This window comes from Melopsittacus undulatus, chromosome 13 (genome assembly GCF_012275295.1).
Source record: "Melopsittacus undulatus isolate bMelUnd1 chromosome 13, bMelUnd1.mat.Z, whole genome shotgun sequence".
Classification (NCBI taxonomy): Eukaryota; Metazoa; Chordata; class Aves; order Psittaciformes; family Psittaculidae; genus Melopsittacus; species Melopsittacus undulatus.
The window spans coordinates 4,532,081-4,557,689 of NC_047539.1; the positions used below are offsets into that span (position 1 = coordinate 4,532,081).

The window sequence follows — 25,609 nt, forward strand, 5'->3', positions numbered from 1 at the left end:
TTCCAGGCGTACTCAGAGAAATTCTGTTTGCCCGATGTCTTGAAATGATTAAAGGGCAATTCTTTTCCTTTCTTGGCTTCAGTGTAATAGTAAAAAATGCTGTTGGAATTCAGCCTATCAAGAACTGGTGTAAGAGGAAAGAGAAGTGATTGGAATAACATGAATGGAAGAGATATGTGTAGTATATAGTGTGGGAGAGAAATATGACATTGAGTTCCTTCTGTCATTGATGAGTCAAGATGAATCTTGAGTTGCACTCACAGTAGATCTTTACATATCCATGCTGAGGCACAGGTTTTAGGGCAAAGACTTGAGTTTTGGCAGCATGCACTGCTGCCAAGTTGTAGGAGAATTTTCCGTGCTGTATTTTATCAGACAGTGTTTGCAATTCCAGCATTTCAGTTTGAGATTTTCCCTGGGAAAAGGAATGCCTCATTGGTTTGAACAAAGTGGATGTGCCGCAAGAACCATTGATGTCTGTGTTGGTGAAGAGACCAGATGGCTCTACACTACTGGCCTTTTACAGAATGGCATTGAGGTGGAGATTGGGCTTGGAGGTGGTATAAGATGATGTGAGGTTTAGATGTGCATTCTGAGTGAGCAATTGCAGGATTTCATTTGTACATATCCCTTAAATATCATCACTTTTAGATGTGTGCTAAGAAAATGACATCTGTCACAATCAGACTTTTTCTGCTGGGGCCAATGTGTGCACACAGACGTGTGTTACTGTTCTGGAACAAAATTCCTCCATAAATGCCATTGCAGATCAGGACACATTTTCTCCTTTTGTAATATTAATGTTTCCTTCTTCAAGACCACAAGCTTCTCCCTAGTCAGCATGTATGTGGCTCAGACATGAAGCAGTAGCAAAGAATTTTAGCTCGGTTACTTCTCCAGGGTATTCATCCACTAAATAATAAATACTTACACCTCCTGGGACCCACCTGGAGCAGTAAAAAGTCCTTTTTACCCAGCTAAGAAGTGAGAGTAAAGAAAGTGGGCTGCTACTGTTTTCTGCTTCTCTTGGCACCATTCCTGGAGAGAGTTGAGTTAGTAAATGTGCCTGTCACAGTGGCTATTACCAATGACACAAAATAATTAAGTTGTGGTTTGCGTTGTGGTGGGGCTACTTCTGTATTTTATAGTGATATGTCTGCCAGGAGAGAGTCGAGCTTGACTGTCGTGACAGATGCTTCCAGGAAAACGGGATGAGTCTCTAAAGGCAGGTTGTGTAACGTTTTCCATTTACATGGAGTCCTGCTGGTTACATGGCAGATCACTAATAGAGCTGCATGTTGGTTCTTCCAGTGTTTCTGATGGGGTGGGGAGGAGGGCAGCAGCCATCTCGGTTTTCTCCTTGTTGTTTTTGGAGGGGGTAGCTGCAATCCTTGTTCTTTTCAGCCAGTCAGAAGAACATTCAGGCCAGTTTTTAATCTGATTCTCTAATCAGTTAAATGTTCCCATCTTCTGAAATCTTGAGACACCAGTATGAGGTTCCTGGCTTTCAGAAGTCCTGAAGACTTTGGGACACATACTCAGCAGCACTGAGAAGACCTGGTAGTTCCTGGTTGCTGAGTCGTGCCCCACACAGGAATACTGTGATTACATTGTGCAGTTTGGGGGGCTTAGAAACAATTTTTCTAGTATTTAAAATCCTTTCTATAGGTTGCCTCAGGTAAATCTGATAGTATTACAGTGCAACTACAAAATCCTGCTTTTTGGACCTTATAGACACAGACTCTTCCAATTGTGTCCAGTTTAGCTTCCCAGAGGGGAAAAAACTTCTCTTGTGGTTTGGGTGGTAAGCAGGGTCCATGTGCTCTGGCATGCTCCTGGAGGGGCCGGGAGCCCTGCTTGGCTCGGGGCATGTGGCTAGTTCTGTGCTGATATGATGAGCATGTGCTCTGCTGAAGATGCACATGAGCTTGCAGAATGTTGTGTAAACCTTCCTGCCATTGCTGGGGACCAACTTTAGAGAAGCTGGAGAAAGTGGCTGGGTTTTTCAGTAGATGTTGCTGTATGTATATTGGTGTCAGGAAAAAAAACCGTTTCAGCTATATGTGATGTTAAACCTTAAGCCTCCAGCTTTTTTGTTTGTGTGTGTACAGTGGAAGAATCCCATGTCACACTGGCTTTGTATCTCATGTTAGAGGTGACATTGTGCTCAGTGCTGAACGAGATGGAGAAACTGTGCTGCATGTGTCCTGTGGTGTTGAAAGATGAGCACGGAGCAGAATAGAGGCAATAGGAGATCGGTGGGACAGGACATCTTGATCTTGTTTTCATGTGCTCGATGGCCACTACTCCTTGTCTCTGTCTGGAGCTCCCAGAGAAGGGAGGCATCTGTTGAGGGAAGGGGCAAGGGCCAGCAAGGGGAATTGGGGTGCTCTCTGCTGGTGGGAAAAGCCTCTGAAGCAGCAAGAGATGTGGGATCTTGATTAGATGTCAACCTTGGCAAGGCAGCAAACTTCAGTGAGCAAACAGGGAATAAGGGTGCACGTGTGAACCATGGGAAGGCTTTTGGAGGATGCTGGAGTGATCAGTTAGTGAGTAAAGTGTTTTGCTCTGTGTCAGTGCAATGCAGCAGGTTCTGGGCTGTGACAGGAAGCCTTAAGGGATATGGTAATTAAGAAAAGTAACTAAGAACTAAGTCATAAAAATAATAAGTGTTTTACCAGCTCTGTTGTGCATAGGCAGGCAGCAGGGAATGTGGGTCACACAGCATGAGTGGCTGAGCTAGGAATAAAATCCAGGTCTGTCACTGCCTCAGGCCTCTCCATAAACACCAGACCATGACTTCTTCCTCCGGCACAGCTTGGGTGGAAAAGGACCTCTGCTTTAGGTGGAAGACCAGGCTCTTTGCTCTATCCAGCAGCTAATTGTGTTCTCCTGCTGTTTGCCTTTTCCAGGTGCAAGTTCTTCAGCCTCACAGAAACCCCAGAGGACTACACCATCATTGTGGATGAAGAGGGCTTCCTAGGTAAGTGTTGGTGTGTGCCACTTGGGTACCTAGCCTGGGGTGGAGGAGAAAAATATGTCATCTCTCACCGAGTTATAAAGCGGAGTGTTTGTAGAACAGGTCTGTTTGTCAGTGCTAGTGCTACAGCTATGAAAGGTGCTTTGATCACTTAAGCACACAGTCTCTGCTGCTGTGCTCTACAAGGCGTTTCACACATGGAATATGAATATATTTTAATGCTGGGAGAAGAGCACACACAAGCCTTGAAGAACAGTTTAAGCATATTTGAAAAAGGAAACTCATTTGTATATCACTGTATTAAAGTGAGCTGGCCTTTGTCCCCAAGCCTCCCCAAGCACACCACATCTTCCTATTCCAGCTTATTCCTCCAACCTCTCTCTTTAAAAGGAGCACTTGAAGATGAGTTGTTTGTGTCACCCCCACAACCGTCACAGTGCTGTGGGGCTGCAAATCAGCTCCTTCAGCTCATCACTGAAAGCTGGGATTGAGAAAGCTGGGTGTAAGAAAGGGAGATCAGTGCTAAATGTGCTGTCTTTACCTGTGGTGGATGGAGGTCTCTCTCAGCCTGTGTCAAAGGTGGGGTTGGCTATGTGTCAGAGAAGATGGTTGGCGTGTGCTTGGGAGATGCAGACACTTGGGACTGGGCAAGTGCTGATGGAGAGAACAGTTTGGCTTTGGGCATGGAAATAGTTTGTAATAACAGTTACCGTGTGCAGAGGTTTTGTCTGTAGCAGTTCTACTGAGGTGGTGGAATGAGGAAGCTTTGTGTGGCTGTTCTCATGTTTGTTCAGTCTCTGCTTTCTGTGACTGAAATTAAAAGTCTCCACATCTTACTGGTTTGGAGAAAATATATTAAAATGTGAAAAAAGAGGATTTCATTCATGACCAGGAATTAACTGTCGAGTAGCTATTTGTGACACTTTAATAGTCAATGGTTTGTAATATCTAAACTCTAAGGAGAAAATTAGATACTGTAACATTATTACTTAGTACAGAGTCAAAGTTTTATTATCAGTAGCATTATTGAATTATTCCCCTTTCTGTTTCAGGAGTGCTCATAAACATAGAATAGAATAAATTATTACACTGTAGAACACTACAGTGGTGGCTAAACATTATCATAAAGTAATCACTGGGTTGAGCATAGGTGAGTGGGTCTTCACAGCTATTGCTGTTTGAAATCTGGGAGTTGTGTGGTTTAACTGAAAGTGTGTGTCACGTACTTGGCTTTTGCTCCCAAAAGAGGAGGTTAGAGAACGATGCTGCTGCCAGAATGTCCCTTGTTGTGCTTGTTCAGGGAGCAGCATCTGCACAAAGCTTGTATTACTATTGGTAGTATCAGCTTTTTATTATTGGTGGCATCTGGGGGAAATCAAACTTGGTTTCACCATGATAGCAGGATGCAAACCTCCCTTCAAGAGCTTCATTTTAAGTGTGAAGTCACCGAAGTTGGAGAAAAGGTTTGTGGTTTTTTTTTGCACAGACCACAGTGCATCACTGGCGCGTGCTGTCCCTGCAGATTTGCCACACTAGAGGCATGTGCATCTCCCCCATCACATCTGTGTCTGTGACATCCATGGCACTTGATTCTGTGCCTGCTTGGCACAAGGCAGATTCCTCAACTCAATCATTGGTGGCAAGTTTGAATAATCATATGGCATATAATACCCTTTTGAATTCAGATACACTGGGTGCACTCAGGGTGTTACAGCAGAGCTTTGCAGGAGAAGTTATCACCTTCCAGGCAACGGAGAGGAAGGAAAGAGCATGCTGAGGCCATCCTCTACTACAGCATAACATGGCAACCAGGTGCAAAACCCCAGAGTGAGTAGTAGTCATGGAGCTGGCAGCTCCCTCACCTTTTCTTTGCTTCTTCCTAGTAAGTGATGATCTGCTGGCAAAACTCATATGCGCTTCATCCTGCTAACTCTACTAACACAACCCCTATGCCCTTTGGGTTTGTGTCCAGCTCATGCTCTTTCTGAATTGTTGCCACCACATCCAAAGCTTCCTCTCAGGGTTAGCCTCTCCACTGTTGTTCCATCCCTGTTCCTCATTTCCATATGCTGTAAGTTTTCCACAGTCTGGAGGAATTCAATATCTACCACCTAAGGATACCTTGTAACAGGGCTCTGCTGCCTGCTTCCCCTCACACTGTGTCTGTAGATGTCACAGGAGGAATAATCTCACTTGGCTTTTGTACAGCGTGCAGTCAGCCCCTGGGTTTGAACAGGATCAAAGTCTGTAAGAACTGCAGCACCCCACCTTCTTGGAAAACAGGACCAGTCATCTCTGCCTCAGGTGCATCACTGAAGTGCCAGGTGCAGATCAAGAATTACAGGGTAAATCTTCACCTTTGGTGAGCAGTACAGTAGCAAGTCCAGAAGCAAGGGACTTCTTTTCCTCTCCAGGTAACTTCTGGTTTTGCAGTGCTTAACAAACTCTGTGAGTCTTAGGACTTTTCTTTCTCAGCCTCCTGTATAAATTCTTGCTGCAGCAGCAGTGAGAAGATTGTCCTGTTAGCTGGCATCTCTTGTGTTAGCCAGGCCCCTGCTCCTGCCTGTCGCAAACAGCACTGGAGGGAAAAGAACAGGCTAGAGAAAGGCTGGCACTTTCAGCAATCCTTGAGGTTACCACTTCAAGTATACTTTCAGGCAGTAATCATACTTAACTGGTTAGTCAGAAAATAATCCTCAGGCTTGTTTCCCTGAGAGCAGCAAGTGAGTCGGGCTGGTAAAGAAGTCATTATTTCTTCTCCCCAGAAAACGTCTGCAGTGCAAAGCTGCAACCTGCTTAAGTATTCATCATGCTGGAAGGGAACGGCTACAGCCTAATTCTTTGCTTTAATTCCCCAGCAGTGAGGTGGGGATTATATCTGCACAGAACCCTGTTTGTTCCAGTGGCTGTTTCTTGGGCTTTGGCCTGTTAATGAGGAAGAATTTTATTCAGCAAACAACACAGGAGGCAGTGCACAGAAAGCTCTTTTCCTGGCTGATACTGAGATGAATTAGCAGAGGGACTTTGGCCATGGGCCCTCCTGTGAAGACAAGTGTCTCAGCTAGTGGGGTGCTTGGACAGCCATGTTAAACCCTTGCATCTATCACCCACCGAGCAGCCAGTGCATGGCACAAGAGTCAAGCGGCTGCTGCCCCATGAAATACGGGTATATTTGTTTGGTTTGCTTCTCTCCCAAGGTCTGACTGAAAGCAGAAGCTGCCTGTGTGTGGTGCAGATATACCATAGCACCTATGATACTGCATAGTCCCTTTTGCAAAGGGCAGCAAGAACGTGTGCCTGTCTCTGGGAGTCTTCACCAGCAGAGCCTGTGGCCTCACTGGTCGTAGTATTAACCCTTCATTAAAGGCTTTAGCTTTCACATACTGAAAGGAAAGCCCATGCTCTTGGAACCCTTGTTGGTGTGTACCAGGAAGTAGTTGCTGACATTGCATTCGTGTCCTGGCAGTGCCATCTGGATAAAATATAATAAGGCTTGGGGTTAGCAGTGTTCTTCCAGTGGCACTCCCAACAGCTGTCACATCACAGCTTCTGTGCCATATATCCAGAGAGCCTTTTACTGGAGATAAAGGGGCGGTTTGGGTGTTTGGGTTTATTTTGACTGTCCCTTTTCTGTTCCTGGTTTGTCCAGCTGGTTTGTCTGCAGTCCAACTCAGCCTTTTTCTCTTGGAAGTCCACTGCTAGGTTTAGTCATAGCTCTGCTTGGGAAGCTTTCAGTGAAATGTCATCCATCCAGCCTTCCATTTTACAGCACTCTAATTGCACAGAACAGTGTGAACCAGAGAGGAAAGGCAATTTGATTTCAGTACTGAAGTAGCAGTGGGAAACATCTCTTTCTCTGGGGCAGATCCCTGGTGTGAACACAGAGCACAACTCTCATCCTTCCCATGGTGGGGTTCACCTGCAAGATAAAGGTGCCAGTCCTTCATTTTTAACCTTCTTTGGTTGTCCTGTATGTCTAGTAACTTCTCTTAGGCCAGAAACCCATGCATTTACACACTTCCCAGAATGAGGAGGCTCCTATTTTCAGTTCATGCCTCACAATAAATTGCCCAGTACATTAAAAATAATGGAACTGTTTGAAAAAGCTCAGCTAGTTCAAGTGCCAGAGAGGTTTTGTCAGGATTCATAAGATGCTGACTTCATTCTAATAAAAAGAAAGGATAAAAAGAAAATAAGCCCTCTTGCTTGGCAGTGCTTTGTTTTGGTAACCATCATCCTCATCCAACCTGTACCCTATCTGACCTTGGATTCAGGACCATCATATGCTTTAGTACCACATTGAGTCCCTTCTTCAATAACATCAAAATAGTAACTTGCTTTCAGTGTGTTTTCTCTCATCCTGTATATAAAATGGGAGAGAAATCAGCCTTTAAGTAAGTGCAAGCACAGAACCCATCTAGCTGAGAGCAATCTGTAACTTTAAATAAAGATACAGAATGAAGCAAGCTAATAGATGCATCTGGGCTCTGTTGAACTTCTCTTCTAGAACTGTTTCTCCTTTAATTTTTTACTGCCCAGTGACTGGGCTTTTGTATCTCGGACACAGTGGCTTAATTTGCTTGCTGACATTTATAGCAGTGAATTCCTTCCCCTGGACCGCCAGGAGAGCCTGCTGGTTGCTAGGCAGAAGATGTTTTTCTGTATTAAACACGTGCACAGTCGCTCTCTTTTTGGATCTCTGTATTGGCCAGACTATGCTGGCTCTGTGGTTTTCAGGTTTTTGAGGTTATGTGGTATTAATGACCTAAATTCAAATTAAAACCATGGGGTTTGACTACTGGCTGATTAGAAACCTGTAGCATTTGGTTGGGGAGGGTGTTCCTGCAGTGATATAGATCAATAAGTGTGTTGGGGCCCTGTGATGACATGGGACTGCTGCCCTCTCCTGAGGAGGATGGGTTTGGTAGTTAAAGCTTCTAGGGAAAGGGAGGGGAGGATGAGAAATATGTAATATTTCAAGGTCTGGCTTACATCACCTGGGGAAAGGAGCACTTTAACTCCTTTTTAGAACTCATGTGAGTGTGTTTGCGAATGTTGCTAGAACACATTATTCCTTCTGTTTGTAACCTGCCATGCAAATTCTTTTGGTTTGGTTTGGTTGCTCCTATTTAAAGAAATACTGCATAAATAATAGATATTTTTCACTGTTTTCTCCAGCAGATGGGTGTGTATCAATATCTATTTCTGTTTCACAGCCTGTGGTGAGAAAGCCCAGACATCTCTTCCTGAACCACTCGACTAGCCATGATTTCCTCCTTTAAATTTATTACATCTTGGCTGCTTCCTAGCACTTTCCAAAGTCTGAGATAGATTAAGATAGATACCATGGTTCGCTTTTATCAACCTGCTCTCATAATGCAGGACGTAAAAAAGCTTTTCTGGCTGAAATGATGGAATGATCTACTGAAATTTTAGGTTGGAGTATCTAAAAGCCTGATGCCACTCCACAGAGAAGTAGCACCCTGCTTATTTATTTCACTACAGAGCATTTGACGATTCACTTGCTGTCCCACTGGTGCATTTCTAGGCTTTTTCGCTTAAGACAGGACTTAAGGGGAGTTGATAGCTTTTGTTATTTGCCTGTATTTGGAGCTGACCACAACTTGGTGGAGCCATGCCAGGGTAGCTGACTGTGCTGCCCCATGGCAAGGAAGGGACAAGGTGGGATATGCTCTGTAAGACCTTTTGAAGCATTTGTTGTATGTGTTGGCAGGACTGCAGTTTAGGATCTTTCCCTGCTTTTTAAGTCAATTTTATATGGAGTACCCTGTGAGAGATGAGGAAGTGCTGTTACCCCTCTGTTACAGGTTGAGAACAGAATCATGGGGAGAGCCGAGGGATCAGTGACACAGCAGAGAGAGAAACCCCTTTTCCCAAGGCTGAAAGCATTCAACCATCAGTTCCCAAACATTGCTGCTGTGAACCATTAAGTTTCAAGCCATATTTTTCTCAAGTTCGTGACCTGACGAGGAAGTGGATTTCCTCTGCCTTGGCATCTCATAAATGCTGTGACCTTAGTCTAGAAATGGTGAGACTACAATAACTTCCCAGAAAACCAGTCTGTCATCACCTGCAAACAAAACATTTCTTTCATGGTAATCCCTTGCAAAATGCCAGCACATGGCACTTCCCCAGGCTTGGAGGATACTCTTGGTCAAGTGAGAGGGGAAAGCCCAACAAACATATCCAGCCTGTACTAGATAGAGGCTTTCAGGCAGAGGTGCAAGTTACGTGCCCAGAAACTTTGCCAGCTTTAGTTTCTCTTGATGCAGTGATCAGTTTTTTCCAGGTTTCTGCCAGCCTTGGTAAAAAGTCTCCAGAGCTAATGGTGTAGCTTCCATAATTCCAGTGCAATGTGTCTATGGTTTCCCTCCAATCAGCTGAATTCCTTGTATCTAACTCTGGAAGTGCACTGTGATGAATGGGTTACAGTTCTTTTTTGAGGAGAAAGGACAGGGGGCCAGAGCAGTGTGATGAAATTCCCAGGTCAGCTGCAGGCTTTTCTGTTTGACCTTGGACAAGTCTCATTGTGTCTTAGTTTCCACATTTGAAAAATAGGGGTAATCCTATTAAATCACCTCGTAACAGGCCCTTTAAAGAGTAATTAGTAAACATATGGAAATGCTTTGATAACATAACAGTAAGGGCCATGATAATAATGGAGGTAGCTTCTATCTCACAGGATTCACTTTCATACTTGCAGACCTGTTGAATAAATTATGTCTACACTGGAACAGATTGGAGATTATGGTAGAAAAAATACACTTTTATGAAAAAAACTTGCATAAGCTCTTTAGAATCCCATCCCTTAGTATTTAATCTTGCACAGGATTAAGACTCACAACATCAAGGTTACAGTCATACAACAGTTAGAAATTTAGTGGCTCTATCTTCAAGTCTTGTTTGAAATATAATTATTTGCTCTGCACTGTCAATCCAGTGAAATACTGTCTGAGGAAAAAAAGGATTCCATGTGTTATGTTGTTTAAAAGCACACAAGGAATTGGGAATGTGAGTCAACTGCATTGGTTTCTTTTCTTTACCTTCCTTTCCTTCTGTGGTTTCTGGTTTCCAGTGAACTGTGTTGCATGTGTCCCCTTGCCTCAACGTTGCCTTTGACTGCCTGGACTAGGTCCTCCCCATCCCTTGGCTCGCTGATCCTGTGAGCAAAGCCTTTGCCAAGTGTTTTTGAAACACGGGGAAAGTTTAGTCAGGAAGTGGGAAATGTGCTGATCTGCACTTCCTGTTCCCTGATTATCAAAGACAGAAATCCTTGGTTCTTTGGGACTGTGGAGCCCATTCACTTGTGGAGCAGAGAATGGGTGAGGAGAGGTTGGCTATGGGCAATGCTCCCCTGTCCGGGAGCAAAAGCTGTGGTCAGCAGGTTGGGAAGGACACAGCTCTTACGGCACAGAGAGGGCATCAAAGTCAGTGATTCAGAAGAAATCTGTCACCCATATCCATGCTCTGAACACATCTGGAGCCAAACTTTTAATCCTCATTCCTTATTACTGAAGAAGAAAAGCCATTTCTTCTCCTTTCTTCTCGTGAACAAGCATCAGCATTTGGAGCTTGGATCTGGTTTTGATTTTCCAGGTTTGCTCATTATTAATGGTGCATTATCCCGTGAAGAGGAAGGAAGAAAGCAGCCTGATTTCCTGCGAGCAGGCTGGAGCCTAACCTGGATTTGTCTTCCTAACCCGGTTCTCCAGTGAGAGTGGGTATAACGATTATTTTTGGAATCTACCTTAGCATGTGCCACATTTTCAGCCAAACATAACAATGATGCTTTGTTGTTGGAGTGTATTCATACTTCCTGTCTTACCATACCCCTGTGAGGTAAGAATTCATTTTTCTCTCCCACATATGAGGAAACGGATAAAATGGAGACAAGTGACTTGAGTCAAGTCACATACACACTTTGTGGGACAGATCAGGTTTTGTCTTAACTGCAAACCCAAATTGCCATCTACTTGTCTGCGCTTCAAATCGGATTTTATTTACCGCTGTATTTCAAAGACTTGAGCATCTATTCTGACACTAGTGTAAACCCCCAGTTTTGTGGTGATCCTCCCAACAGTCTGCAGTGAGTCAGTTCTCCCTCGGGTCTCACAACCAGGTGGGATGTGTGCTATTGCATTAGAGCAACTTCTGCATTACAACTTAACTTCCTTGTGCAATGCCATTTATTGTGTGGCCTAGCAAAAGCTCACCTCCTTGCTCTTAGACTCTTGCTATTAGTCTGAGTTTTTTGTTTCTCCCAACAGAGATCACAAGGAGGAAGTTAGGAGAGGAGGCCACCATAAACCTATTTTCTAAAGAGACATTTCTGTGCATTTCACATTACTGTGCCAATCTCATTGGAAACACACTCCTTTTTTTTTAAGTTTCAAAGAGTCAGGGTAAAAGTGTAACCAGCTTAGTTTTTACATTGCTGTCAAAGTCTAAAGTTACAAGGACTGCAAGAGAAGAAGTGATTGAAAATGAAATGAAAGCAGGGTTTTTGTATAAGCATTTCCTTTTATCAGTCCTTGACTGCTCTCTTAGTGGACACTTGCCCTGAAGGTCGTTCCTCAGGAGGTGCTGATTATTTAAGTGCAGAGAAGGCAGTGCCTGTGCATATACATGGATTTGCAGGTACCCACTCACTATAGCATTACCAACCACATCAGCCTCTCACGGAGGACCAGTATTGTGTTATCCTATGGCTTGACAGAAGATGATAGCTGCATGCCCTAGTTGGACGTTCAGTCCCTCGGAAAGCAGAGGAGCTACTTGTCAGTCAGGCTTTCAGAGCTGGGCTGTGTGTTTGTACAGCTTCATTTAATTCCAAGTTACCCTTGGGTTATTTAATTTCCTGACAGCTGCAAAAACAGTGCTCTCAGATAACAATGGCCTCTAATTAGGCAATGTGCCTAAAATGGGAGAATGTTTTATTTGACCATGGCACTAATGCTCTGTGTGCAGCTTACAGATGAGAAAGTCGAGAGAGTTGCATTTCCAGCTCCCCTTGGCAGAGATGTGTCTATCTTGTGATACTCAGTGCATAATGCTAAAGGCATGCCCGCTCCCCTGCCCCTGTGGTTAAAACGCTTCTCATCCTTTTGGACTGTGTCATCAGTAAATCTGTCTTTCAGCTGTAACCACCTTCCAGAAATATGTTTTATCAGCACAACAAGACTAACAGGACTTGCACAGCTGAGGCTGCAGAGCGCTTTAGAGACACGCAGGCAACAAGAAAATGTATGAGATTTACCTGTGGTTGTGGGTTGTAGCTTCTGGGGGTTATAATACACTGCAGAGTTGCCCATATGTTGCTTTTATGGCTCGTGTACTTAGTACACAATCAGGCAGCGGGAGAAATAAACATACAAGTCAACTATTCTTCCAAATCATTTATTCAATTTGGAAAGGGTGTTAGCATCAGGTTAGGTTAATTAGATCCTGGCTCATGATTTGTGCTTATGGAAGCTTTATGCATTGGGCTGTACAAATTGATGATTTCTGATCTGCCTCCTGTGACAGCAGGAAATAGATGTTCAGGAGTCCTTTCCCTCCTTTAATTCTTAGACTTCCCTTGAAGTCTTGAATTTAAAAGAAAACAGATTTTTTTTTATTTGCCTTTTTTCACTGCTTTACTCCCTATTTAGCTCCTTCCCAGCGCTCACAGTTCTGATGATTCCCATACCAAATCTTCATCATTGTGGAGCTTTAAGCTCTTTCCTTAAAGTCCTGTTTCTATAACCATGATGCAGAATTGCAGTTCTATCAGATGCCTACTTAAAAGCCTTGCAGCCTTAATGAGGTGTTTGTTGATCTGCAGTCAGAGTTCAGCACTGCCTTTCAGCTGGGAAGTCATTACATGCACATCCTATATCGCTATCCAGAGGGCTCTTTGCAGGTTTCTGGTATGGATTCTGTATATCCACTTGCTTTTAGGTGACTGATCCTGCCCAGGCATGGTAATACAGTGAGAGATTACTGCATCAATTGCAGTGTATAAGATCAATGAAATTTACTGTCTGCATTAATCTGGTTAATTATTAAGCCAGTTCTGTTGAGGTGCTGATCTGTTTGAAAAAGCTGGGGATGTGAGCTCAGATTGGCTTGTGGCTGCAAGAACATGATAGAGAATAATAAATTTATAAAATACAAACACTTCTTTCCCAAAAGACAAATGGAAAGAATCACAATATATATGGGTTCACAACCCCCTCGTTCTACCCTCAAATATATGTGCCAGTTTAAGTCACATAAATTTTTAATCCTAAATCCTGACCCTAGGAACCTAGTTTAGCTGTATGATACAATTTACAGTGGTTAGCTTCCTTTGGAGTAGCAAAAAAGCTTGTTTCTGTCATAATCCCTCTCCAAGCTTTCTGCATACCATCTAGGCAAAAAGTGGTAAACACGTCCCCAGTTTTGCTTTGTGTGAGTCTTGTCCGTTTTCTTTGGGTTTGCTCTATCTGGGATTTCTATCACCATGTCCTACCAAAACATTCTGGTATTTACTTTACAAGATTCAGTTCCAACTTCTCTGTTTCCACATTTACTGAAGTCGGAATGAGCTGTGTCCCTGCTGTTTATTGTTTGGGTTGCTTTTGGAATACCTGAAATTGAAGAGTTTCCTAAGATGTGAGAGGTGACTTCTCAAGGGCCGGAGTGCTTGTGGCTTATGTGTCCTTGTCCAACAACCTCATTTATTTTGCTTTGTATCTTCCACACTGCTGAGCAGATTGTGAGTGCTAAATAAATGGTAATCTCTGGAGTCCTGCTGAATGACTCTGTCTGCAAGGTATTTATTTCACAGTTGTTTTTCTCTTCTGCTTCCCTGGCCTTGGGTAAGATGTTTATTTACTGAAATGCTTTGAGCTGAGCTGGTGGAATTAAGAGTTCCCAATTTATTTATGTATATATAAAGCCTGTGTGCATGTGTGTATACACCTATATTTGTATATGTATATATTTATTCAGGGATGTAGATGGGGATTAAGCATTTTGAGCTGTTCTTTTTCAGAAACTCATCCTTAAACTCCAGCTTAAACCCAAACAGTATATTGGATTTTCAAGCTTTAATAGATCTAGTGAGAGCATCTGCCAGGACTCAGCAGTCCCCAACCAAACCAAGGCTTTCTTTAGTTGGTGGATTAAATAGGCAGCTTGTGTACAGATAGGCAGGTTGTGTCCTCATCTCTGAGCACTGCTGTCATCCAGCTGAAATCTGCAGAGATACCAGGTTTTAGGTTCAATGGATTAGTTTGTTTTTGCTAAAAAATCTCCAACCAAACAAGAAGTTAGAATTGAGCCTTTGGAGATGTGGGATGAGGATTCCTGTGGGCCATGGTGTGGGTGAGCCTCTGGGGGACGTCTGTTTTGGCATTTCACCCAGGGAACAAAAAATGAAAGAGCCTCTTGAACAAGCTCTCTGCTGTTTGCAGCAGCCAGGAGTGCCTGCTCTGATGGATGTTTACCATGTCTTTTCATGTACTAAACAGAGAAGAGATCCTTTTCACCCCAAATCAATTTTTAGAATTTGTATAAACAAGTTCTTGACCTAGATGAATACTTCAGGATGCCACAATGTGCCTGGGTGTAGTGCCCTGTCTGTACTACCTATACAAGGAAATGTATTTATGTGTCCAAGATTCAAGGACAATCCATGCCAGCTTCTCAGATTGCCTCCCAGTTGGATGAAAGGGAACCACAAACTGAAACCAGTTTGCTTTCAGATGTACAACCTGTGCCTCATAAACATGATGTTCAAAGGAACTGTGGAGTCCACCAGCCCCAAAGAAAAGCACTCCTGAGAACAGGAGCAATAATAGCAATGCTTTTGGTGGCTGCAATTTTAAGGCATATGCACCTGCTTCATTTTAAGCATATTCAGCTGGGGCTTAGAGAGCTGCTTACATGCTGAATGTGGCTTAAATATACCAAAGATCAGGACCCCTTCATGTACCACCCAGCAAAAGAAGAAGGGGAAGGCAAGGCAGCTGGGAGGGAGCTCTTCACAGTGGGAAGGAGGGCATCAGCAGAGGGTTTACTCTCATAAAAGCCTTGTTATGTGGATGTATCTGACTTGGGTTATGTGGTGAGAGGAGTTGATGGTCCATTGGCACTGAAACACGCTGGATTTTGGGCAGGGCTCTTCAGTACAGCAGACAAGGCACGTGCTGGAATGCTTGCTGCAGGGCAGCTCCAATGGGCACTGCAGTGTTTCAGGTTGTATTTGTCACTGAATCGCAGTCCTTCCCCAGCTGCCGTAGAAATCACTTGAAGAGCTTCTAAAAGGAAATTTATTAGGGGAAAAAAAGAGCCTATTCTATAGAGATTCCTGTGGTTGAGTTTGGTATGTTCTGATGGATTGTTCTAGGTGGGGACACTTCTGTTGTCAGTTTTGATTAGTTAGGCTGCTGACATAGGGTGCAGCTGGCTGCCTTGTTTGAAAATGAAAAGATGATGCTTAAAAAGCACTCAGTGGAAAATGGGGGAAAGAATCATATACTGCTCTTCATCTGCTGCTTTTCATGCTTTTGAATTTTTCTGATTCTCTTTGCTTTCCTCCAGTGAGCTCGAGGCAGCCGGGCTCTGGTCCATGCCCAGGTCTCCTGGCCTCTGCTACAGCATAAATCATTACAGTAATGTGGTCCATGAAGCAAAAAGCTAGAAGTCTCTTGTGTGTTTGGCAGGTAGCTCTTTCTCCAAGCAGCCGTCACAGCTAGATGGTTCTAGGTGGCAAGAAAGAGATTGAGTAAAGCATAAAAGGTGCTTATTTCCAAGGTGACAGAAGGCAAGAGGCTTAATGTGAGCAATTTCCCATATAAAAACGGTTCCCTTAATGAACAGCATGTTAGTAGACAGAGTTTCTGTTGCTGGATACTGACAATACGTATGATTTTCTGGAGATTATCTGCAATAATCTATTGTTTTTCTCCCAGCTTCTTTCTTCAATTCTTTAACAATTTGGCTAGCAAGAAGGTCATGTGGCTTAAAAACTAAGGTTCATTTGGCTTTTGTCCAGTGAGGTGAATGGCACAAGGCAGCCCCTTGTCAACATAAATTCAGCTTGACCTGATCTTCTGCAGCTTGGTGAAGTAGTGGAGTAAAAGCTGGACTTGCTACTGAACATTGACTGGAGTGACTACAAATGATGCACAGTGCATAACAGGGAGCACTTGATGAAGAGAAAGCCCTTGTACTCAGAAATGCCAGAGAGAAATTGTGTGGAAAATTCTTTCAACTAATGGTCTGAAAAATATTCTGCAAAGGCTGTTTTCTAGCCTTACTTCTAATTACATCTTAAACATTAATAGCCTGAGCAACTGGAGAGTCATACACACTAATGTCACAGCTCACTTGGAGCAATTTGTTTTGTATGATAATGAACTGTGTCAGCAGAAGTTTAAAGCTGGTTATAAGGTGGGGCTGATAGTAGAGCCTGCTGTTAACTTTGCCCAGTGGTTCCCAATAAAATGCCCTAGGCCTTTGGCTGATTCTCTGCTGGGTTTGGTAGCCTGGGGTGAGGTTCTGTGTACCCGGGGGCCTGAGATTTTCATGCTGATGCTGGCAGAGCGTGTTGCATCTCAGGTTGTGCCTAAGAAAAACCAGCTTTGTAACAACTGCTTCAGTGCTGCAGTAGGGAGCAGGGACCCTACTGGTGTGCAGGAGCAAGGGAGGTTTCTGGCCCTGCTGTTGCCACCATAATGCAAAGGAAGAAATGGAATAAAGGTATAAATAGTGAATCTGAGACTGGAAGGGCCTCAGCACCCTCACGTGGAAGAACTTCTGCCTAAGATCTCATCTCAGTCTCTGGCAGGTTAAAGCCATTCCTCCTTGTCCTGTCCCTACAGGACCTTGTCCAAAGCCCCTCTCCAGCTTCCTTGTTGGCCCCTTTCAGCACAGGGAGCTGCTCTAAGGTCTCTCTGGAGCCTTCTCTTCTCCAGGCTGAACCAGCCCAGCTCTCTCAGCCTGGATTGTTTAATCCTCAGTCACTCTGCTGGAGTGGTTGGTGTAAAGCAGGCTCCAGGGTAATGGCTTGTGAGAAGCTGTCTGCAAGAAACCGTTGTTTCCAGCTCCAGGTGCTAAATGAGTACTGAACCCCCACTGAGTATCAGTGGGACTTGGGTGCATACATTAGTGCTTCACTTGATTTGTAGCATCGTTGCAGCTGAACTGCCCCACTGGGGACTCACAGGTATTGTGGGGTGTGATCCCTGACCATTGATGAATGCACTGATGAATATTTATTGGGTAATAGCCCCCAAATTCCAGGCTGTCATAGGATCTAGTGTAAATTGTCCCTATGGAAAAACTCTGCAGATAATGCTCAGCTGTATTGAGAAGATTAATCACCCTTTTTATTAAGGGCACGTACATAGGGAAGTTATAAAAGGTTAATCAATTATAAGTAAGTAGTTGGTCAGTGATTAATTCAAGTCCAGCATGTCAAGAGATTGCTTTTACTTGTTTGAAGGGCCATCCATGCCACATGCGGGAGAGATGGGGCTGCAGCAACCCAGCGTGTAGGGATTTCTTGCTCTCTTTCATCTTCAGGATCAGCTGGGAGTCCTGGGAGTGGGGAACCATCTCCGACTGTGTCTGCTTCAGAAGTAGTCCAAATTTGTTTACCCTAAGGAAGAGGTCATGTGAGTCCAGCAAAGACACAACAGCTTTGTTCTGCAGGACACTTAGCTTCTATGCTTTCTTTCATACCATGCTGTCCCATGGTGTTTCACAACAACAACAGGGCACAGAAGAGCTGAAGAAGCTAGCTGTCCTTTTATTTGTATTTTTAGAAGCAAAGATTGGTAGGTCCAATTCTAATTCCTACAAATTAGAGTTTAGCTGTGTCAGAGTAGCACTTTGGAAACAGAGCTGAGAAGGACAGCCTGAAAGCAAGAATCCTAAGCCAAAGACCATGCTGATCAGTAAGGTTGCTGGTAGGGCCATGTGCCCATCTCTCCACAGATTGACCAGCTCAAGGAGGAGAGGATAAGGCTGTAGGGCATTGTTTTAGTCTGCAACACTTTGTAAACCTCCTTCTCTGGGACGTCCATCATCTCAATCACAGAATCCTAGAATGGTTTGTGTTAGAAGGGACCTTAAAGCTCATCCAGTTCCAACCCCTGCCACAGGCAGGGACCCCTTCCACTGGAGCAGCTGCTCCAAGCCCCTGTGTCCAACCTGGCCTTGAACCCTGCCAGGGATGGGGCAGCCACAGCTTCTCTGGGCACCCTGTGCCAGCGCCTCAGCACCCTCACAGGGATTGCTTGAGCTTCTGCCTAAGAGCTCATCTCAGTCTCCCCCCCTGGCAGGTTAAAGCCATTTCCCCTTGTCCTGTCTCTACAAGCCCTTGTCAAAATTCCATCTCCAGCTTTCCTGTAGGCCCATTTAGGCACCGGAAGGCTTCTCCTGAATGGTCTTCCCAGAGCCTTCTCCAGCCTGAAGAACCCCAGCTCTCTGAGCCTGTCTTCAGTTCTTTCAGACCTTGTGTATATATGAAGATGCATGTTTCATTTCTTTGCTCAAGAGCTTGTGCTGAGCTTTTGCTAAGCCCTGTCATGGGACTTTCTTTTATTTCTGATTCCCTGCAATGCACAGAGAAGTTCCACTTTGCACTTCTCAGATTATGTCTGCAGAAATAAACTATTCTTGCCTATACTTATCTTCTTTAGTCTTCTAATGTTTCTCATTCTGTGAAAGCAGCCAGAATGCATTTTTGCTTACGTCCACTGTCACTCCCTATTAGGTTGAAATGTAAACTCATGGGGATAAGAAACATATTTCTGAAACTGGTGCAGAGCCCATCGGAGCACCACTGTCTCTGATCTGTGTCTTGCAAGTAAAGGGATCAGTAAAAACTTATATTAAAACCTTACATAGTATGAGCATTTAAAGCAAACCTGCATGTTAAATCAGCTCATTGCCAGCTGGTGAGGCATGCTGGAGATACTGATGGTGAATTAGCACCTCACCTTCCTATGCAGGGTCTTGCTCTCTCCCTGCTGTGGTGTCCTGCAGTGTTCTACCCAGCAGGTAGGAGTCAAGCCTCAGCCCTGCTGCCTGCTCAGGCGTCTGCCCTCATGGTCACCCTTTGGGTGCACACCTTGTTCTGTTTGAGGGTCCCCAGAACTGCAGAAGTGATGGTGAGTTTAATCCCCACCATCGCTTCCAGGGAGGTAGGTGGTGGCTCTGTCCAGAACACGAAAGTGAGCTTGGTGGCTGCTTCACTGGGCTACAACTGGGGTCAGGTACCATGGTGGGACTAGCACTGGGTGCTGCTCTGCAGGTCTTTTGCACCCTTTAGATGGTTATTGCTTGACAGAGTTCACCATTTTCTTCCAATGCAGACCAAGCTGAAAACCTTTTAGCTGGCATTATTTTCCAAACCCATGTTTTTCTTCCTCTTTTTAAACACTTGCCTTTCTATTGATGAGGATTTGCAGTACTGCAAATACATCTTACTGCATCTCAAGAGAGAGTAAACACTCTGTTGGGGAAGTTCTTCTTTTATAAGTAATCTTTTTTCCCCTTCTAATTTGAATGGAAAGCAACACTTCACTAATATTTTAAAGCTGTCAGCTTAATTCTGTGTTTGTTACCAGTGTAACCTCTTGTGTCTGTAGTGTTCTGGGTGATTTGCAAACCGAGGGAAGTTAATAGGTATTTTGCTCAGTACAGGTCAGCAGGGGCCACCAGCTTAATGAAACATCAGCTCTCCTGACCCAGCCCAGGCAGGTTTGGGCATACCTGGAGTTGCAAGGGATGTTAATGCAGTCTGAGAGATGCTTCTAGTAGTTTGTGTCATGGGCTGTGGCAATACATTTAATCAATAGGCTATTAAAGAGGCAGCAGGCTATCTATCACTGGGTGGTGTCAAATAATGCATTAAATAGAATTGGGAATGATATAGGGCTGACTGGCCCTGCCATAGATGGGCTGTGTTATGCTCGAAGATCCTTCAAACCTGTATTTTTATTGTCTCTGTAGTGTATTACAGATGTACACAGCTCTCATCACAAAACAGGGACAGAGTTGCATTGCATACATAAAAGTAGGAAGGGGTGGTCTGTGCCCTGCAGATATAGTTGTAAAATCTTGGCAGGAATTAGGAGCAGGGCATGTTATCCCAGTCTTACAGATGGAGAACTGAGATGCAGAGAGATGCGCTGCAGGAGCTGGTCCCAGCCCCCAGAGCTGGTATTCAGTGCCCCAAATGGCCTCCTCTCTGCTGGAGCTAGTTTAAAAATACATGTCAGTGAAACAGAGCTTGCAGGCCTCTTTGGCTGAGTGCCCATAGCTAATCACTAGAGATTTCAGAGTGAAGTCTTTCAGAGTGTCTATCTGATTAATGGTTCATTTTTTGCAGATCTGAGGCTTTTTATTTTATTCTTAAATTTATTACATATGAGTTACATGAGTTTAAATATGTTTTAATTCCATCTCAGATACAGTGGAACAAGCTTTACACTGAAGTTAGCTTTCTTTTTTACTCAGCAACAGCCTCTTTGCAGCAGCTCGTGCTTGGACATACAGCTGGTTAGTTAGGATTCTTCACTGTCCTGTTGCATGCACTTCCCCACAGGTGTCTTGAAAGTAAGAAACCACAGAGCTCTGATACACCATCTGCCTGAACCTCAGGGCATTACGCCTCAAGGTGATGAAAGGTGACAGTGCTGCTTTCCTTGGAGAGAAGTTTGATAGTCAGGCTGTTGCAGAGGCCACATGCAGAGAGACTGGGTGGGAATGGGAATGGGAGGGCATGTTTGGGTCCACTGAGATGTGGGGTGAGGGAAGCAGTGAGCTACTTGCCTATGTCACCTCCTGGACACTGGTCTGCTAGGGTGATTGGTTGGGCTCTGATGTGAGCAGCTGGGCAGAGGAAGCTCCTGATGAAGGGCTGTGCTGTTCTGCCCTCCCAGAGTTCAACTGCTTTTCTTTGGCCAAACTTTGAGTATGTCGGAGTGAAACCTGATTTTCACAGATTCACACAGCCTGTGCACTGCTTCATTTTAAATCAAACATCCTTTGCTTCCCCCCTGGCAGGAAGACCCCCAGGCGTGCTCCCATTGTGGCTGTGCTGTTTGTGGACAGGCTGGTTGCTGTGACTCCAACAGAAGTGCTGCAAGAGCAACTGCAATCGTCTGTTTGATAAACAGTGCCCCACCGTATGTTCAGCTGTTGATTCCTGAGGATGGCTCTTTATTCCCCCCCCCTTTGCATACATGCATGAACAAGCTACCCACTGATACTTACAGCCATGTAGAAAGGTTGATTATAAGGGACTTAGCGGTTGTGCCGTGTTTGCTGCAGAGCTTTGATCTTGAGAAGGGCTCTCAACAGCAGAAACAACACTGTGTTCAAACCCGTAGCAAATGCCTTTACCCTGAGCACCTAGGGCTGGAGGCTCAGCAGGGCAGAGCAGCTTTGAAATGAATTAGGAGCATTTCTCCTGAGAACCATGAACATTTGTCTCGGTTAAGCATGATTTTGCTATTTCCCAGTGCTGCTAGTGATCGGTTATTGTAAAATCCCTTAATGGCTTGTACAGAGGAAAAAACCATGACAAATGCAAGGAAACTTCCTGCTTTTGCTTGTTTTGACGCTTGTTTCTCTAATATTTTCAAGCCTGAAAGACAAACGGCTGTATTTTTTGTGGTTACAAGGACCACTTGCAGAGCAAGTCTCATGCATTCGGATCTTCAAAGCTCAAACAACTTCTCAAGCCAGCTTTTCCAGCAAATTGCTGTTTTCTTAATTATTTAAGATCATAATAGCGAGGTGTCAGAAGCCCACAAACAAAGCAAGGCCATATTCCTCATGTTATGATATACCTTAGTACATTTCATAAGTCTTGTTATGCTGTTTCTTCTCTCCCCAGCTGCACTATTTTAGCACAAATCTAGCACTGTCATGCTGGTTTTTAATTCATTTTTATCCCTGTTTGTCCTGTTTTCTTGTGTTTTTTGCTCGTGTTCACATGACCAGCCCTGCCAGGCTGTTCTCTGCACAGGGCTGCAATCACTGCCTTTATAGCCACTAACAGCAGTGGGGTCTGCTGTTTGCCACAAGAGTTTTCAAAGCCAAAAAGCCTCTCTCTGGATTGACTTAGTGCTCTCCAAGCAGCTGCACTTGTATTTTTCCCTCCTCCACTCTCTCAGGGTTGTTTTTGTTCCCGTGTGTGACACTCAGTGATGTGCTCAGCACGATGCCTTCCCATCAAGGTAGCCCAGGGTTGGGTTTATTTATAAACCCAGCGCGAGTCAGGAGAGCATCAGTGACATGACCGGCTTTGGGGAGGTGGCAGAGGGAAGCAGCAGACAGGAGCAGCTTGCTAGCAGAGAAGTGCTTATTTGTCAGATGATGTCTTTTGCTCTTCCAGGAATCAGCTCATTTGTTTCAGAGGACCAGCCCGAAAAAGGCAGAATTGCTGAGTGCTGTGTTTGTCAGAGAGGCTCTATGCTGGGGTAACAAAAGCCAAGTGAGCCCTTGCCTAAGCCCATAGGGCAGTGGGATGCAGGAGCTCCTAGTGTGCCACTGATGTCTATTTCTGTAGTGCCTGCTCCAGCTCCCTTTAGGTTCAGAGATACCAAATAAAGGAAAGGAAATATTTCTAGCTTTTGGAAGCTCTTCTTTTTTTCATGTAGCACCTCGTTTGGAAGCAAGAATCTTTGTGGTTCTGCCAGTAGTGCTGTTAGGATAAAAGATACAAAATATGCCAGGGGAAGATTTGAAAGGAGCACCAACAGCAATGATCTTGCTGGCAGATAAAATCTCCTGGAGTTCTTCCCTATCAACTCTTACTTAGTGTTCCCCCCTTTATTTTTGTCTTCTGAGCTACCATCACTACGACATAAACCCCCTTCAGTATTGAGAAACGTAGTGCCTGTACAGAATCACAGCCTGTCCCTTTAAACTACAGATAAGCCTTAGTGGAATTTCTATTCTGGGAATAGTTAATTCTGTTTGAGGTTGGGCAAGAGAGGAGCACTCACAGGCTTAGTGACAATATTTTTATTCCTTTGGTTTTTATCCTAAGGATTTACCTCCCTCATTTGATGGAAAGTGCAATTATTGATCAACCCCCCCCCCAAGCAGAAGATACTGAAAAAAGAGAAAGAAAGAAACACAAACCAAAAAAGCCCAAAGAGCGTATTTGTAGCTGTAGTGCTCTTATGCAATAGCCATTATGTAATGCCTGTTGGTGCCAACTAAAAATATACTGGAAGAGAACTTCAGTTCATTGAAGCATTTAACCAGCATCGTCCCAGGGTTTCTGGTTTGGGATTCAAACCCTGCTGCAGATGTTGAGAAGCGCTTACACAGCCCCTAGACTGCACAGCAGCCTGTTCTGTTTCTCCAATCTTGTTTTTCTCTTCTACTTGTAATTTTACATACAGAATCATAGAACCACAGACTGGTTTGGATTGGAAGCGACCTTAAAGCTCATCCAGTTACAATCCCCAGCAGGGACACCTTCCACTTTGCACACCCCCCCTGACTGTGCCATTGGTCTCCATGGCCCCTTTCCTAATGATTCGCTCAGCTGAGCCTTGAATGTGCATGTTAGACACTGGGTTTTCAGGAGGAGCAGAGTATAAAGTGTAGCAGGGAATAGATTTTGCAGTTGCTTATGCAGCAACCATTGAAAACTCCACAGCTTCATAGGCAGTGTTTTATAGGGCACTCTTCTGTAGCTGGACTGCAGCTAGAAGTAGATTGCCTTTTCCATCCTTAAGCTCCCTCCTTGAACTGCCAGCATGACCTGACATCCACACCCAAATTTCAGGAATGGAGTAAACCCCCAAGGGCCCTTACCCAGCCCTGAAGAGCTGTGATGTGGACTGTGTTTTGTCCTTATTTTCTGTAGCAAAACATGGACGTGGCTTTGGAGGGCAGGGGGGGGCAGCCCAGGCTGAGCAGTGATGTGAGATGGAAGTGCCTTGGTGGAGCTCTAGGAAACGGGAGTAGACACAGGCTATGGTCCCTGAACAGGGTGGGAGGACAAGGGGACATGACAGGCCACTGGAGGTGGCCCAAAGAGGAGCTGCAGGGAGGTGGCAGGCAGCAGCATTGAACTGCATGACTGATGGGGACCCTGCAAGGTTTGCCTTATTGACAAGAGAAGCTCAAATAGTCCTGGTTGAAAAAGACACTAGCAAAAACCTCTTCACATCCACATGTCCAGAATTTCAGTCTGCATAGAGACTTACAAGACTGTAAATAACACTGTGTATCACAAAATTATATGAGTATTTGAACTAAAGCCTCATAGTAGTACCAGGAGAGGGCAACTGAATCTCTTAACACCAGTGGTGAAACTGAGCAGAAGTTGGAGCAACTTCAGTTGGATCACAGAGGTATGGAAAGCAGGCTTTGAACTCCATCTTTTGCTGCAGTTGGAATCTAACATTGCCATGTTGGTCACTCATCACTGAAAACAGTCATTGTGCTGCTCTGTGCCCAAGCCCTAAGACCAGAATGTCAATATCATGGGATAAATCCGTATTCAGGTATGGCATCTCTGTGGCCAAGGAAACTAATATTTTAGGTGACCAGAGATCATGTCTTAACTGTACAGGCCCTCCAGGATCACTGGTTCAGGCCTCAGTGGGATCAGCAAGGATTTTGTTCTTCAAAAGAGCCAAGATTGTGTCTGTCTTCAAGACTTACAGAGCATTTGTTTTGCATTAACTTACCCAAGAAGTGTCTTGACTTCATCCAAACAAGCATCACATAGATCGTGTGCCGCACTTTGCTCTTGAAGGTTCCACAGACGTCATTAGTACCCATAGTAATTATTGTTGTTGCGGCCACTTTATTACAGCAATATAATGAAGTATGACTGCAGATAACTCCTGGTTAAACTGAATTTCCTCTGCAGGAACAGAAATGTTGACAAACTAATGAAGGGCACCAACGGTGCTTTGCTCTCAGGTTGGCTCTGTGTCAGCCACAATGGCAAGTGAGGATGCTACAAGCAGTTTTAAGGAGGGGGAAGTCTTGATAAGTAAATAGAACTAGGATTTTCTCAAACAAGTGGTTTTGTCTGTTTGTATTCAACTGAAGCTGCCTACTTTCTGCAACATAAATATGCTTCATGTCCCAACTCCTGGTTGAATCAAAGAAGTCTTTTCTCTGGAAGATGCCTGTGTAGGAAGGGCAGTGGGTTGAGGCCGTGGGTCAGAACATGGAAATCATATCACAGTGTGATCATATAACTTAACCTGGTTACATGTTGATGCTTGCCTCTGGTAGTTGCTGAGTTTAGTGATGTGAATGCTTACTCAAACCCACAACAAATTAGGCAAGTGGTAATTGTTTAGCACTATGTGATAAAGATTTAGAACTTTGCAGCCTCAGACCAGCCTAATTTGCTTTTTGTGGGGTACGATATTGTCCAAAGTGCTGTTGCTCTATTTGTCTGAAGAGGAAGAGAGTGCCTATGCAAAGGGGATTTGCTGATCTGTGTGTCAGCAGAAGCCACTCCATGTCCTTGTGCATCTGCGTGCTCACTGCCAGGTGGCAGATAGTGGGAGAGAAGAAATGCAAAAGCAAGTGGCTCGAATGCTGCCCTGTTGGTCTAGCCCAGCACCGTTAGAGCAACAT

At 44.4% G+C, this 25,609-nt stretch overlaps 1 protein-coding gene across 1 annotated transcript in view; it reads left to right on the forward strand.

Moving 5' to 3' along the window:
- CASTOR2 (cytosolic arginine sensor for mTORC1 subunit 2) overlaps positions 1-25,609 on the forward strand; it is a 112,106-nt gene that overhangs the window by 59,435 nt on the left and 27,062 nt on the right. The window contains exon 2 of the mRNA XM_034068861.1: positions 2,913-2,983. Coding sequence (XP_033924752.1) covers positions 2,913-2,983 — 71 coding nt within the window. The remainder of the gene's footprint in view (positions 1-2,912; positions 2,984-25,609) is intronic.